The sequence below is a fragment of the Lepeophtheirus salmonis genome, chromosome 8 (assembly GCF_016086655.4).
Source record: "Lepeophtheirus salmonis chromosome 8, UVic_Lsal_1.4, whole genome shotgun sequence".
Lineage (NCBI taxonomy): Eukaryota > Metazoa > Arthropoda > Copepoda > Siphonostomatoida > Caligidae > Lepeophtheirus > Lepeophtheirus salmonis.
This window is the reverse complement of record NC_052138.2, coordinates 31670782-31687045: the sequence shown is the minus strand read 5'-3', so window position 1 is coordinate 31687045 and position 16264 is coordinate 31670782. Positions and strand designations below refer to the sequence as shown.

The 16264-nt window shown below is 31.2% G+C and overlaps 1 protein-coding gene across 20 annotated transcripts; it reads right to left on the bottom strand.

The window, feature by feature from the left end:
* Window positions 1–8075: 8075 nt before the first annotated feature.
* On the bottom strand, window positions 8076–15095 carry LOC121122458 (phosphatidylinositol-binding clathrin assembly protein lap). Of its 20 annotated transcripts, none has more exons than XM_071890641.1 (14): window positions 14630–14859; window positions 14350–14568; window positions 13686–13766; window positions 13507–13521; window positions 13333–13435; window positions 12955–13270; window positions 12780–12821; window positions 12506–12597; window positions 12351–12435; window positions 11991–12285; window positions 11756–11896; window positions 11418–11604; window positions 8882–8980; window positions 8076–8807 (listed from the first exon to the last, which is right to left on the bottom strand). In XM_071890641.1, exons 1-13 carry the CDS (start codon window positions 14763–14765, stop codon window positions 8956–8958), a joined length of 1737 nt encoding a protein of 578 aa, XP_071746742.1. In that variant the 5' UTR covers window positions 14766–14859; the 3' UTR covers window positions 8076–8807; window positions 8882–8955. The 20 variants fall into 20 exon arrangements, with proteins under 20 accessions (XP_071746742.1, XP_071746741.1, XP_040573382.1 ...); XM_071890640.1 differs by lacking the exon at window positions 12780–12821 and adding an exon at window positions 12706–12747; XM_040717448.2 differs by lacking the exon at window positions 13507–13521 and having other exon boundaries at window positions 14630–15095.
* Window positions 15096–16264: the final 1169 nt, after the last annotated feature.

The following is a 16264-nucleotide window of genomic DNA, read 5'->3' as shown; positions in this document are numbered from 1 at the left end:
TGTAAAAAAAATTCATAAATTAAGTTTCAAATATTTTTACTTTTTGTTATTGTAAATTGTCAAGGGGTCTCGAATCACCTAGCACTATGGGAGGAGTTGGAGTCCATGGATATTTCAATTGGGGGGAAAATGGGATGTTAGTCAGAAAATTTGATGTTTGGATTATTCATAAACAACTCTTTTTGTGTAAAAAAAAAAGTTTAATTTTCTTAACTTTTATAAAAATGGATTTCAGTGTCCATAGATTACAACAACAAGTACAAAAAATCACTCAACCCTTCATTTTTTACTAATAAATAATCGAGGAACACGAAAATACATGTAACCTCTCAACAAGGCATACATTTTTATAAATTATATTATTTGATGGCAAACGTCTCTCCCCTTGCTCAATTGTTGATTGTACAACTAATTTCTTAATTTAATCAATTATGATTGATTTATTTAGTTATGAAACAACCCTTTGATGTATTATGAATGTACTTCCTTATCTATGGGAGGAATATATATTTACACACCATACATCCTCATTATTCCATTACATATAATAAGATGCAGGCTTTAATATTCAGCCGAAAAATGAGCCCCGTTCATACTTTCCCTTAATTTTTATCGTTCTCCAATGACACTATTTAATAGTGATTGGAAGATTGAACGGAATTGGGAATCGGAGAATCCGGATTGACATCGGGAAACTAATGTTTAATTTGCAATTCCAATTCTTATTTATTATAATTTTTCAAAAATCTTATATTACAAATTTAATTTTGAAATCTTTTTCAAAAAACTTTATTTTTTGGAGAACAGCTAGGAATTTTTTGAAATTTTTTTCCAAAAATGTTGATTTTTTGTGCAATACTATGGATTTATAAATTTTTCTGCAAAAATTTATATTGAAATTTTTTTCTAAATAGATGTGGATTTTGTAATTTTATTTCCAAAAAAAAAATTTTTTGGCTGTGGAAATTTTTCTACAAAAAATTTAATTTTTTGTGAATAACTCTGGATTAAAAAAAAATCCAAAACATTTAATTTTTGTGTGAGTAACAGTGGATTTTTTTCTACAAACTTTAATTTTTTGAGAGTAATCATTTAGTTTTTGTGAATAGCTTAGAATTTTTGAAAAAAAAATCATATTAAAGTGTATATTTGAAATTAAATTTTTTTAAATTTTTTTCATTTTTGGATATTTTTTCAATAAAAATTTCAAAAAAAGCAAGGTTTAAATATAATTCTGTAGACGTTCATGATAGCGAATGGTATTTTATAACAATTATTTAAGATAGTACAGAATCGGAATTGGCATCGATAATTTTTTACCAAAATGGCATCGGCATCGGGATTTGTTTTGGAATGGTCCCTTCACTTCTTTTTAGCCCAACAACAAAACAATAGACAATTGGCGAAACGGCAATGAAGTGTTTAATATTTGGACAAATTTAGTTGGGGTTCAAGAATACTTTTTTATTGCTATGCAGCGCTATGGGTATCATGGATTACTCTATAAGTAAAGAAGGTATCTGTGTAAAGAAAAAACTAATTATAGCCATTAACAAAAGGAAAAACAGTTTATGTGTTTGCTCTATCTTCTCTATTGATCATTATTTAATTATCGTGAGGTGATAACATTTCGTTGTAAAGGAAGAATTATCGCTTAGCTTTGGAGTAAATTAATTTTAAAATGTATAATAAAATAAATACTAAATGATATTTTCCCTTGAATAATGATATTTCAAATGTAGAAGAAGTAATTCATTTATCTCCCCCACAATAATGTAACAGGTAGCGGATATTAACAAGTGTCTTAATACAGGGGTAAGATAAGTCTCGCTCTCGCCTTCTCCTTGCGCTCTTTTTTTAATTACAAACTGCTCAACTCTATATACATATAAGTAACTACGTCAGCTCCATGAATTAACCCTCGGTGAATTCTGCGAAGGGAAGGATAAAAATGCAGTAAGTCAAATGATTAAGTGACCTCATTTATGTCATTTTAAAACGGACATATCACGAGGATTTTTTTTTCTTTAATTAATTAAACTTGGTCAAAAAATGATCACATGGCCGTCGTTTGCTTCAAAATGATTGAATAAACGGGGAAAAATTAAAAAATGAGCGCCTGAATGGATTTTTTTTTTTTTAAAGAAATGAACGGATGAAAGGAAACTGTGAACTTGTCCAAGCCTGATAATATAATGTTAGTCTATAATAGTTTCAGTAGTGTTGTGTCGCTCTATATTTAAGGAATAAGGACTGCAGCAGTCCCATCTTGTTCAGTCTTTGTCCGGTCTACCTCAGTCCTGCATATCAGTATTAAAAACTTTTTAAAGTTCAGTCCTTGATAACCACGCCTCGCTTTAAATAAAAAGTTGTTTATTTTCCTTTCAACTATTTCAATTAATTTACAAAAGATGGCTCCTCATGATATAAAGCAGCTGACTCTATGTATCTTGTGAACTCAAAAAGCTATTACATAGTATTTGACTTTTATATTAATTTATATCAATCAAGAGCCTTCATTTAGAATTCGTGTAATTTCATAATCATTCATTGTTATATAATTAATAGTTTATAAGTATTTTCTGAGTTTTGAATTGGCAATAAATATAATACAGAAGGCTCGACACCATATGTTGTTTCAAAAAAATTATTTTCCTTTTTGATATTAAGGTTGAGATTTGATAAAAAAAGCTAGTCGTGGACGTTTCTTCTTTTTTAATCAGTTCTAATAGTGGCAGTCCACTCTTAATAACGGTCCCAAGGACGGTTATTAAGAGTGGACTGGATTAAAGTAGATAATTAAAAACCGACACAACACCAAGTTTCATTATAATTTTTACTACCGAAGCATTATTCGGTTATTATATACTTGATTATAGTTCTTAGTATTTTAAGAATTGTGAAATCCATTCATATATTTTAAGTAGTTGGAATCCAAGATCATCCCATAAAAGAATATGCATAATTTATTTTTTGCAATTTAGATACATGTATAATAATATCAAATCATATTTTACACAAAGATTTACCCACGTTAATATAATACACTCAATATATATAGGACTCAAAAATTAGAAAATGTTAAAACCCGTTTTCACTTCTACATATTTTTACTTTTTGTGCCATTTTGATGGCAAACTTTTGAAGGGAAAGTTGTTAATTCAACAATTTTCTACAGTTTTTATCCAATATCTTCCCCTCCATTCTGAATGGTGGCTTCAATACGGGCACGAACAGAAGCACAGCTGGCCTTTATGAAGTCCGAGGACAAATTGTTCAACTCCTCCGTGATCACAGGCTTCAGGGCACCAACATTCGGGTGATAAGTCGTGTTCACCTTGCCCTCCAAGACGCACTAAATAGCAAAGTCCAGGGAGTTCGTGTCGGGTGAGGACGAAAGCTAGAAGTCTGCCGGTCAGAAGGCAGACATGTTGTTTCCCTACAGAAATGCTGCACCTTCCTGGAGGTCTGTGACAGGGCACCGTCGTGGGTAAACATATAGTTGTCCCTGGGGAACATGCTTTTCATCCATGGCAAGACATGGTACCTTAGGACCTTGTAGTGGACGTCTGTGTTGACTTTCTCGTTGGTCTTGAAGAAGTAGGGAGGCATCTTGCTGCCCTTGGACACAACGACGCCGAGGACCATGACCTGAGCTGGATGTTTGGTCCTGAGGGCTCCCTCGATCAGAGCTCTTGATTCAGCCAAGAAGCGATCATTTCTCCTTTTCAGAACAGTGTCCACTGTGAAGATCTTCTTGTCAGAGATCAGTTTGTGCACAGAGGACATTGAACACACTCTGCTGTTTTGCTTGCTGCTTCGACATTTTTGATTGCACCAAAACAAAACAAACATCAAATTGTAGGTGTTTGTCAGTTCTTTTAAATGGCGGCAAGTACAAAGCTGTCAAACTTTTAAAACTGAGACTAAACGGCCTCGAAGAGTATTCAAATTTTTGAGTTCTCACCCTGTACGTATCTTGTGAACATCCCAATAATAATATATTTCCACCATTCATCAGAAATTTAAAATATATTTTATATAGCTTTTATAAATACACACATTAACTTTGAAATAAATGATCTCAATAAATGTTTAAAAACACACAAAAAAATGCTTGATTGATCAAAGTAGTTTACCATCAATCTAATAAATTCATGTCAAATAGTTATTTGCAAATCAATAAGACCATTGAATTTACCTTTAAACTTTATAATATCATCATCCATCAGAAGGGATGTGCATTTCGTAGAGGAGAATGTGGGAGTTAGACTTATGGTAATAACTGCCTGCTCTATAGGGTCCACGGAAAGTCCTGCTGATATAATTATATGTAAGGTTGCGATATAACATGTTTAAACTCTAGTCGGGTCGAAACTGAATCAAAACAAATAGGTTTGAATACAGTTTCTTTAACCACAATGAAAGACATGAGAGAGACTATAATCAAGGAGTACCTGAAGAACGAATTTTGAACAGCCATCTTGAGGAATCTGAAGAGCCTGGAGGTTAACCCCATGCTCATCAAGAGAAGCATTGAAAAGTACGAGGAGACTCAATCTATCGAGGACAGATCCAGATCAGGCAGACCAAGGTCAAAAAGGACGCCCGGAATCGTCAAGGCAAGGATTGCAAAAAATCCCACGAGTTACCTCAACAAGATGGCCGAGGATTTCAAGATGTGTGCAACAACAATAAAAATTATTGTTTATATACATAAATTCATACCGACAAACATAAATTGCTTTATGTATATGAATACTAAAAGTTTACTAGAACCATCCAACGAGTCGCAGGTAAAGTTTTATGCAAAAAAGAGTATACTATATTCACATTATATATATATATATTTTTAATCACGCATCAACACCAATCCATATAAAAGTATCCGTAAATATAATGTATGGAAAATCGGAAAAACTTCTTCAAAGTAGAAACAATGTAGATTAAAAAATATAGGATTATTTAAAATTGTTCAAAATATATTTGTACCGTACATAGATTACGTTAATCATTATTAGTAATTAATTGGCTTTTCAAAGATTAAAAGACATTGATTTTTGTTAATACTGTAATAATATTTAATCCCTATCATTTTTTTTAAATTTCAGAATCCATGATTTATTACATTACATATATATTATGGAATGAATATATATTTGTTAAGCAATTTAGTATTTTTTTTTTTTTTTTTTGGTGGGCCCCCAAGGTTTTTGGAATTTTTTTTTTTTGAAAATTAATTAAAAAGTTAAATTTTTTTGGAAAAAAATTACAAAAATCCACAGATATTGCCAAAAAATTTCAAAAATCAAATATTACATTTTTGGAGACAAATTTCAAAAATCAATGGCTATTTACAGAAAATTATATTTTTTGGAACAATCAAATATTCAATTTTCAAGTAAAAAGAAGAAGTTCCTTAATTTTAGGGGAATAAAGCCCCTAAAATGCCCCCCTGTGCACCCACATATTAAAATATTATTGTATTATGTTATTCAGATGTTAACACAAAAGCAATCCAGGACAAAAATCAAGAAAACGATTTATATATATATATAATATAGAAAATGGCGAACTAACAAATCTTCTTTGTTACTTTACGCTACTAGAGGATGGGCTGGAGAGGTTGTACCCTTCAATAAAAGAATTTTTGCTTTTTACTAGAAAATGCAAGTTTAAGGATGGGCGAGAGGAAGAAAGTAGTTCAATTGGACTAACGATAAGGAAAAAGAATCATCTACACTTAAGGGGAGAACAGGAAAGATTGAGACTGTCTCTAGGGTCTAAGAGATAAATAATGTCCTTCAGCTGTGGTAAGGCAGCCAGCACTGGAACGCCATAAGAGATAACTACATCAGCAGCGGCTGTCAGCCCTTCCGCCGCCGTCTGGGAGCAATCATTGCCGCTAAAGGCGGCTGCATTAATGATTAAAAAAGCTCAGGCACACATCTATTAACGATATTAATTTTGTTGAAAATTCTATATTGATGAATAAATTATATCTTGTTGAAGCCTAAAAGTCAATTTGTTTAGATTTTAATTGACCAATTTGTAAGTATTCAAAAATTGCATTTTTTATATTCTTTGGATATACGATAAATCCAGATATAGTCAACTTTTCATCTTAAGAATAGCTGTTTCCTTTATCCAGATTTGACTGTATAATCTTCTTACAATGTTTTACCAAAATCATTATCTAAATTTTCCAGTAATCCAACTTATAAACAAACTGAGGCTAAAATATATTACTAGGGATGTAAATTCTGATAGAACATCATGAGAAGGCGGGGGTGATACTTATTGTATTACTGAATTAAGACTCTTGGTAATATCAACTGTTTGTGAAATGGTTTTGGTCAGAGAAAATAAATTAGAGTATTATTAGGACGAGAACAACCTACATTTCAAATATTATTAGTGGAGGGAAACTAATATTATTATACCGTCAAAGCCGGATAAAGGAAGCTGCTATTTTTCAGATGAAAAGTTGACTATATCCAGATGTTTCTTATATCCGAAGTATACGAGGTGTGTTCAAAAAGTAAGATGACTTCAAATTTTGCGGCCAAGGTACATTTGGTATGCTCGATTTTTTTATTTTTGTATCTTAGTACACTCGCCACGAACATAAATTTTATATTTCAGCTATATAATATGTTTAGTTTGTTTGTGAGAGGCATAATGGTAAGAATAATTTTGTTTTTTCAGCGATTTTTTGCTTTTAAAAAACATGGATCTAAGAATTAGCATGAAATTTTGTGCTCCAAAACACTTAAAATGTTGACAATGGCATACGGTGAAACTGTTCTGGTTAAAAAAATGTTTACAAGCGGTACAAACTCTTTCAAGATGGCCGGGAAGATGCCAATAACGTGGCTTACTCTGGACGCCCAAGCACGTTAACAACAGATGAATATATTAAAAGCAGTTAAGAAACCCGTCGAATCACTATCAGAGAAGTTGCTGAGGATGTTGACATATCGGTTGGCTTGTGTCATAAATTTTTTTCGAACGTTTTGGGCATGAAATAAGTGTCAGCGAAGTTTGTTCCAAAACTGTTTATTTTTGACCAAAAGAATCGTCGTATTTTTTGGCAAAAAAAAACACCACAATAATGCCTCGGCCAACCATATTTATTGGATTTGGAAAATGTAACTCTTTCCAATTCTCAGAACTGAAGAGACCTAAGATTTGCAACGATTGAGGAGATAAAGACTTAATCGCTGGAAGAGCTCAAGGCTATACCGAAAAGTGCTTCGAGGATTGTTCAAAGTGTATAGTATCTGAGGGGGATTACTTTGAAGGGGACATCATAAATATTGATGAATAAATAAATATTTTTCCCTAAAAAAATACAAAGTCCCCTTACTTTTTGATTTTTTACACTTTGTATGAAAGAAAACCACAATTTTTGGATGCTTATGTAAATAAATAATTTTGAAACTTCCTATTTTGAGGTAGCCAATGTTTGATTAGATCCTGTTTTTGACTGATCTTCCAGGATTTTTAGCTTATCTTTCAGCAAGTGTTTTCCGGGGGGCGCACGTGATAACTATGTGTATTTATTGAAAAACAATGTGGAATGAATTTAAAAAGAAACATCCTGAAAAAAAAAAAGTTGGCGCCAGTTTAACATTTGTATTTATATAAAAAAATTATCATAGATGTTCATCATTCTCATGAATTCCCATAAAGTTCATTCAAAAATAAAGGAGAAATTTTTTTTGACGGATTTTTTGCTTGAAGAAGAAAAAATTGATATCTGAGAGAACGTTGACTATAGCGTATTTTTATTGTCACCAAACTTCTTGTATCTGGATTCATAAATATTTTTTTTTATCATGCATTTTTAGAACAATTTACACTATAGACGACGATAGGCTTACTTTAGAGGGAGAAGTTAACAACACGACGACCTATTAAATAATGAACAAAAAAGAAGAAAGAGCACACGCAACAATTAATTTTCCTTTTCCAATTTATAAATTTAGTGTTTTCTTAACAAAAATGAAATTTTTTGAACAAAACCTCCATAAAACTTGATTTTCGGAGGTAATAAATAAAAGAACTTGATATTTTATCATATATTGAATATTTTATTTAAGTATTACATTTATTATTGTTTTGATTGAATTAGAATTTGGAGGGTGACATTTAATAAATATGATAAGATAATATTGCTTAATTTCTTATTACTATTGTAAGCTATTTTAACAAATAAAACATCAACAACAAGATACTAATAATAATAATATAAAATTACTACTCATAAATACTTTTTAGAAGAAAATGAAATATCCTTTCGCCTGTGACCAGACACAAAATGATGCCCCCAAATTATAGATAGATGGAGGTGAAGAAGGTAAAATAAACTTTAATTATATAATTAATCAAATGACAAATATAAATTCATATACACATAAGTAGCTTAAAATATAAAGTAGCGTCAGATCTTTTGTTGGAATGTTTATTTTTGAAGAGAGAAAAAAAAACGATAAAATTGATTTTGAAGAAAAAATTAATAAAAAAAAAGTTTTAGGAACGTGAATTTTCACATCATCTTGTTTATGCCTTTCAATGTGACAAAGACCTTTCGTAGAAAAGATTAATAATACATTTACTGAAATATGTATTTTATTTTTGTTTGATCTAATTATATGTATATATATTTTTTTATATGATCCTCATTCGCAGTATTTTTTTAAATATAAATCGAATTAAAAAATCCTATCTGTAGCAGCACACATCGATTATATTGTGGATGCAGTTTTTGATTGTTGTATTTATTTATTTAAAGAGAGATATTTCTGAAATGAGAGAAAAATTAAGAATCAATATAAGGGATATCCTCTTACAATGTATCAATATGTAGTTAACTTACAACAAAATGAGGAGAGTATATAATGCGCATAACATACAACAAGGAAGAAGAGGCGTGTTTCCTAAAAATTTAGATTAATTGCGGATCGAGGTCATCTTTCTAAAAATAAAAATGAGAATAGTAGTATTAGAATATATAATATACATGAGATACACGAAAGAGTTAGTTCGGTATCACCGTCAGTCAATAGCTTCTAAGTTTTATAGCATTACATTAACTTTTGATAAAAGTTCAAGGACCTACTTTGAAAAAAGTATGAGCAACTAAAAAGTCATAGAAACAAGTTTTCTCACATTATTTACCAATTACAAAGTTATTTTTGTTCTTCCTGAACTCTACACAAATCACTCTGTCACACTTGTTTGTCTGCGTGTAATCTGCCTATTACCACTTAGGTAAGATATTTATATTAATGAAGGATGGGGATATGTTTACATCTGTCTACATACATAGGTACATGATAATATTATTAAGTTATTAGGCCATGACAGACTATATCTAGCGTTTTCATGTGACGTCAGCATTGTTGATGACGGCATTGGTGGGGAAGGAAAATCCTGTTTTCAATCTTATTGAGGAAAATAGGCAAATATTGGATGTTCAAACCTTACTTACTATGAAAATGTATCCTGCTATTACCTTATTTTATTATATATCAGACCCTAATATCTACATATTAAAAGTATGTTATTGCATACATGACTGCGGAGTCGGAAAATTTGTACAGACTCCCACTCCGGTTACAATAATTATTATAACTTATGTAAATAAAACTCATTTATAATCCAAGGCTTATATTGATTGTTCATAAGTTGTTGTTTTTTTCTTCATATAAATGGTATTAAGTACCATAGATTTATGAAAATTGAAAGTGAACTCATTTATAAGTTTATTTCACAAATTTTAAACGTGCTCTATAGTAACAAATAAATCACAATTCCCAAACAACTCTAAAGTCTAAATTATTATGTTGGGTAGAGCATAGCCACTAGCCATGCTAGTTGATTACTTAGTCTTGTGAATAGTCAATGTTATCAGAGTAAAGAGTAACGTTGGAGTGAGAGGTCGTTCCTTGGTTACAAGTCCATAAATTATGTTCAGAAACTTGTGAATGTATTAGCAAAAAATAGATTTTGATTCATTTCTTTTGTTATTCACCTTCTTAAATATCTTCAATTCAAAATATTTTCTTTATACCGGGCACAATTATTGACAAAATATAACTACCTATTGCTATAAATGAAATCTATATTTATAGTATCTAGACTCAAATGACTCATTAATACTTATACAGGCTATAAAATATATTATTAAAAAATTGTTTGTTTTTCTGTACTGACTCCATATACCTGATTACATGATTATTCAACCTTATTTCCATATTGTAGACTATAGACTAAGATATTTTTCTCTAACTCTCCTATTTTTCATGTGTCCCTAATCAATAAATAAAAAAAAGGCTAATCTATCCATTTTTAGGGATTTCCAGTACATATTACATTGATTTAATTCAAATATAACTGTGTATCATAATAGTATACATTGCAGGTTTTTAGTCTTTATTATAATTATTATTATTCTTTAAACAATTTAATGAAGTTTCATTTACTGGAAATTAGTTCATTTTATTTAGTAAAAATATCAACTATTAGGCCCCAAAAACGGCGTGACCTTCAAGTATGATGCAATTGATGACGTCAGTGAAAACGTTCTATATCACCAGTCATTTTAGAAATAAACGAATTCGGAATGGCTTGACCATTCCTAAATGGGCTCAGGGTTTTTCCTTATTACTCAAGAAGCATTGAGGGATAATGGCAAATGATTATTATTCTAACAAGAAATAATGTAACATTTTTTTAGGCATGTAATCAAGCGAAGAATTTTGATATTTATAAAAACACAAACTCATGTGCTTCATTGCGCCTTTTAATTTGATTATGAGCACTTGATGTTGTTGAAAATAGATCATCATTATCAAATTACATTTTTTTTAAATGATTGAGCAAAATTGTATAATTTTTAACGATTATATTATATAGTATATTTAATACAAATAAACTTCAACAATTTACAAATACGCTTCAGGAAAAAAAATGTGACACAAAAGTACCATAGAACCATATACACTTATGCATACCGAGTTAATATTAAGTTTATTTATAATTATAACTGGGAAAAATATATGTGTAAGCATAAATCAACAAACCAAAAAAAAAATTGTGGATTTAGTGTTATTTTTTTATCTGAACCGAATCCCGAAAACTAATAAGGAATTAAATGAACATGTTATGTATTTTTTAATTTAAATAAAGTTCAACATTGAATGCATATTTTATACTCTGGGGTAGATTCATAATTTTTTTTTTTACTGCAATAGGAGGGAAATAAATCAAATTCAATATTATTTAGTATTAAATACTTAGTCAAAAATCCCTTATTTTAATATTATTTGCATATTTATAGTCCACGTCAGCTTGAAATGAAAATTAGAAGGAAATATTTAAGGAATTCAATGGAATGAAAATATTCTTACTTAACGGGTCCTGAGCCAAGATTAAGATTTGATGTAAGATTGGCCAGAGAGGCATCCAAATCTCCCGTTATGACTTTAGAAGTAGTAGTAGTAGTCGGACTTGGTCCAGCTTTTATCGGAGCAACTGGAGCAGAAGTTCCTGTACCTTGAGGCTGCAAAATATCTCCAAAAAAACTAGCTCCAACTTCTGAAATATGAAAATAGACGTTTTAGAACGTAGTAAAATAAGCAAAATGAGTATAGGTCTCTCAGATATTACAAACACAAATTAAAAGTATAACTAACTAGGCAAATGAATGGGAAAAAAATCATATTAAAAAAATAAAATAATAAATAACCTGTGTTGCGTTGATTAGAAAAAAACGTAGAGTTGTTTGATCCTAAGCCATTTGAAAAGTTATTTGGAAATGCATGATTGACACCGAATTGAGGTGCAACTGTATTTGCTGAGGGCAAAGGATTATTATGGAAAAAATTACCTAATAACCGTAAAGAAATTAAACAAAATAAAATAAAGAAAACTTAAAAAAAAAAAAATGAAGGAAACAAAATATAAATGGGCAGAAAACAAACCATTAGTATTGTTCATATCATTTCCGAAGGGAGTAGTCGTGAATGGTGAATTATTATAAGTAGATTGAACATTCGTAGCTGGAATTTGTGGAGCACTATTAACAACAGAAGCAAATGGATTTCCTCCACTTAATTGTAGTAAGTCATCAGATGACTTGAGTGAACTTCCATTTGTCGTTGGAGGAGCACTGCATCCAAATAAATCAAGTATATTTGGTGTCTCATTACTACCGTTATTTGTAGCAGTTGTAACTGAATCGTCAGTTACAGCTGCAAATGGATTCGTAGCTCGATGCTGCTTGAACAAATGTTGTATAGAGATAAAGAAAATGTTTTACAAGGAAATATAACAAATATTACTTTATATTTTGCCATTGCTTGTTCTTCCTCGGCAATCAATTGCTCTTGAAGTTTTTCATCAACTTTATTTGATTTATAAGTTGAACTACAAAAAAAAAAACATTTAAAATGAAAAATTTAGAAGGAATACAATCTTAGAATATATATTTTGTCACCTTTCAGTTGGTGTGGTAACTGTTGATCCAGGTTTACGTCCTTCTAAGTTGGCTAAGTGAGATTCGAGAGCTTCTAAGAGACTACTTGGTGCCTAGAATGACAAAAATAAAATAAAACACATAATTAAAAACAAAATAAATGAATAGATAATAATATTAGAGATATTATTGCCATATTAACTGTTTTGGAGTGCAAGTACCTTGGCGAAATCTGATACATCTCCAGTATCAAGGCCTACAACCTACAAAGAGAAAATAAAACATAAAATCTTACCCCAGCTAGATCTGGTATATCATTTTTGTCGATTCCAAATTTCTTTAAATTGCAGCATTAAAATAAAAAGAAAACAAGCATATTTAGATCACATACATATAAAAAACATCTCTTGAGAGAGAATAAACTTTTACTAAAAAATGATTTTTCTAAAGATCTATAAAGAAATGAATACCTCAGCAACTTTAAGAAATTCAGATACTCGATCCATGCGAACTAAAAACTTTTTGTAGATTTCCAAGGCCTCTCGAGCATTTTTCTTATTCATTTCAAAGTATTTCTCTAACAAATTAATAATACCATCATTATAGCAAGCAAAAAGCCGGATCAGATCTCTAAAAAGTAGCATAAAAGCTGAGTTGATTACTCCATTATTCAGATCATTTGTTGAAACTTCAAAATCTGCAAGAGCGTCGATTTGAGTTTGAAGGGAAGGAACGGTTTTAAATAATTTTTCAATGCTCATAGTGCGTAAGGTTCCGCCTTCTTTCCTAAAATAGAAAAAGCATTGCTTGATCCTTTTATTACATTTCAATAGATTTAAATCACTTACCCGCGCTTCACTTTGCAAAAATCAAAGGCCACGTTTCGATAGGAAACAGCTTTTTCATTCAAGTATTTTGCATAGCGTCGAATGAATGGTGACATATCGTAGCCTAAAATGAATGGTTCAATAAAAAATCCACAAATTAATACATTTATAATTTAAAGAAGAAAAAAATCTTACCTCGAACGGTCCCTCCTATGTTGTTAGTATCGCATTAGGAAGCAAATTTAATTACAAAAAATAAAATTAGAAAACAAAAACCAAAAAAAAACAATCAAAATCAAATCACAATAATGTGAGAATTAGTAGCAAATAAAAAAAGTTAGTTCATGAGCAATTCAAATCACACCACTATATACCTAAATTTTTCATATGATCCATATGATTTTTAATACGAGGATCCAAGGAGACTGCTTGTACTAAAGCACTTTGTACACGATCTATCAAAATTTAAATTTTTAAATAAAAATAACTGATTTCACACATTTTTTTAAAATCCTCTTAAGAATTACTGATATTTAGAGGTGGATGGATACCCGCCAATTTTTAGCCTGCTAAACGCTAATCCCCTAATTTTGTAGGTTCCACTAACGTTAATCCACTAACTAAATTATTTAAATTCAAAGGTCTGTCAAATAAATCGCGGACTACTACAGAATTTTTCTTAGTCAGAAGTTCCTAACAAGAGAGGAATTATGAAATTTCAGCTGGAAACAGAGATGTGTCTTGCCCATTAAGGATTAACTCAAAGCGTGACTGAAACTCTAGACTCAAATATCAAATCTTGAAAAACCAGTAGATCTCAAAGCAAGTAAGAAGTAGTAATGGGATTAGTGCTCTTACAATTTGGGCACTCCGCTAATCTCTCAATCTACTAATTTTTTCTTAGTTGAGCAATTAGCGATAAGGTGAAGTTAGTATCAGGTTGGGCACCTCTGCTGATTTTAGAAAAAGGAATCATTTCATGAAAATACAAGTGGGGAAGAATTGAGGGGTATGTTGAGGGAGCTTCGTCCCCATTACCTTGTACTCCACTTTTGTCAAGGAAGCTACTCAGTTGGAAATTGGTGTTGGATGAGGCGAGGTATTGAACAAACCTTTCATTTCCATAACACATCATATGATGGATCGTAACGAGACCCTTGAAAACAACGATCCAGTTCGTGCTCTGAGTACGCTCAATGAGCAGATTGGCCAATTGGGGAATGGATACATTCGGCTCTTCTGTGCAATGAAGCAGATCTGCAAAACAAAAGGAAACCTCGTAAGATAGTCACTCCAACAAAAAGGAATAGGCACTTACAATCCAAATGCTTCTTTTTGGGGCCAATGAGCTCTTCCGTGGTTGCCTTGCAGACAGACTTGGCTAAACCTTGACCAGCGAGAGAATGACGAGCCGCTAAAATCCGGTCATTGAAGGTCTGACCGTTGATGGCCATGATTACTATATTGAATCCTCTCCCAGGAACCTGTCAAGTACTGTCTGTCTCCAGCTACTCCACTCACTAGGTCGACAGTTTCTATCTCTGTTCCTTCATATCTCTGTCTCTCTTTATTTCTATCTCTTTTCCCCTTCTCGGCTCCTCCTCCTTTTTCTCCTCTTCTAGCCTGCTTTACTCACTCACTCACTCCCTTCTTTCTCTCTCTCTCTCTCACTCTTTCTTTCTCTTTCTAGCTTTACTTCTGCTTCCTTCCACTCCAAGTTAGAGAACCACTCAGTAAAATTTAAAGGAACAAGATTTTATGTTTCCCGTGTCTGTTGTCACTACACCACTTACACTACCTACCTAAATAAATATATATGTTGTGTACAAGTTGCAACTTGTATACAACACATCGTACAAGTAGCTAATTCTTCGTCTTAAAATGCGTTATTTAATTGCAACATGGGTCATTCTAATTACCATGGATCATTTCATTGTATCTATTCAGATGATTCAGTTATATAACTCTGGTCATTTGAACTGTTATATGTTCCACAGAATACTTCTATTTGAGTAATTTGTAATAAAGTAGTCAAAAATGACCCATTAGTATATTCATAATCTATGGAATGTTCAATTTCTGCGTTATTCTAATACCAAGTACTGTAAATCTTTCATTTAAAATTATTTATCGCATTTTCGGGCTGTAACTTTTACAATTTGTTTATACAAGTTACAACTTGTACAAAATCGCAACTTGTACACAACATAATATATAATATCGATGCAATGCATTCAAGTTTTCTTTCCTCTTCTTTCCTCGCTTGGTTATTTTGAGCACCCTCGCATTCTGTATCCTGCCATTTTACTATGCAATTTTTATTATTTTAATCATCTTTACTCCACACTTCAAACCGACTCTGGTTCCATAGTCTAATGTGTGTTTTTTAAGGTGATTTAAGCAAAATTGATTATTATGTATTATACATAGTAAATGAAAATACATATTCAGTCGTATTTGGAACTAGGTTTAACTAAAATATTGATAGAGACAAAGCTAGTTAAACAAATTTTTGAGTGTTAACATTATATATATTAAAAAAATTATATATTGGTACATGTCAATATTAAAATACCCAATTAAATATATCATACATATACTATAAGGCTGGCTCTAATGCTTTGTTTCTAAATAAAGGAAAGGTTGGAAATACTTGGGTCATGTGAGGAGTATGTTAAACACTTATTTTGTATAATGAAGCCTTTATGCGTAATATACAAACTTCCTAGCATTATAAGAGACATGTGATTTTTCTTGAGGAATTCCGCATCTATGAATTTTTCATAGTATTCATTCATATTTATTGTAGTTAGTGTGGAGGAGATTTTATATCAGTTATCAGACAGAGGATGCAATTATTAATGATTTTAGAGATAAGTCGATGCTCTATTCATATATTCAGGCTTGAATCGTTCACACTTTATTCCTGCTTCATCCATTCAAGGCTGGGTTT

What these genes read in the sequence shown, in the direction of transcription:
- LOC121122458 (XM_071890641.1), bottom strand. Translation starts at nt 14,765, where the DNA reads ATGGCCATCAACGGTCAGACCTTCAATGACCGGATTTTAGCGGCTCGT. An exon ending in AAGCAATGGCAAAATATAAA is followed by an intron (nt 12,286 to 12,350) that starts GTAATATTTGTT and finishes TTGTTCAAGCAG; the next exon opens with CATCGAGCTACGAATCCATT. An exon ending in TTCTAATCAACGCAACACAG is followed by an intron (nt 11,605 to 11,755) that starts GTTATTTATTAT and finishes TTCATATTTCAG; the next exon opens with AAGTTGGAGCTAGTTTTTTT.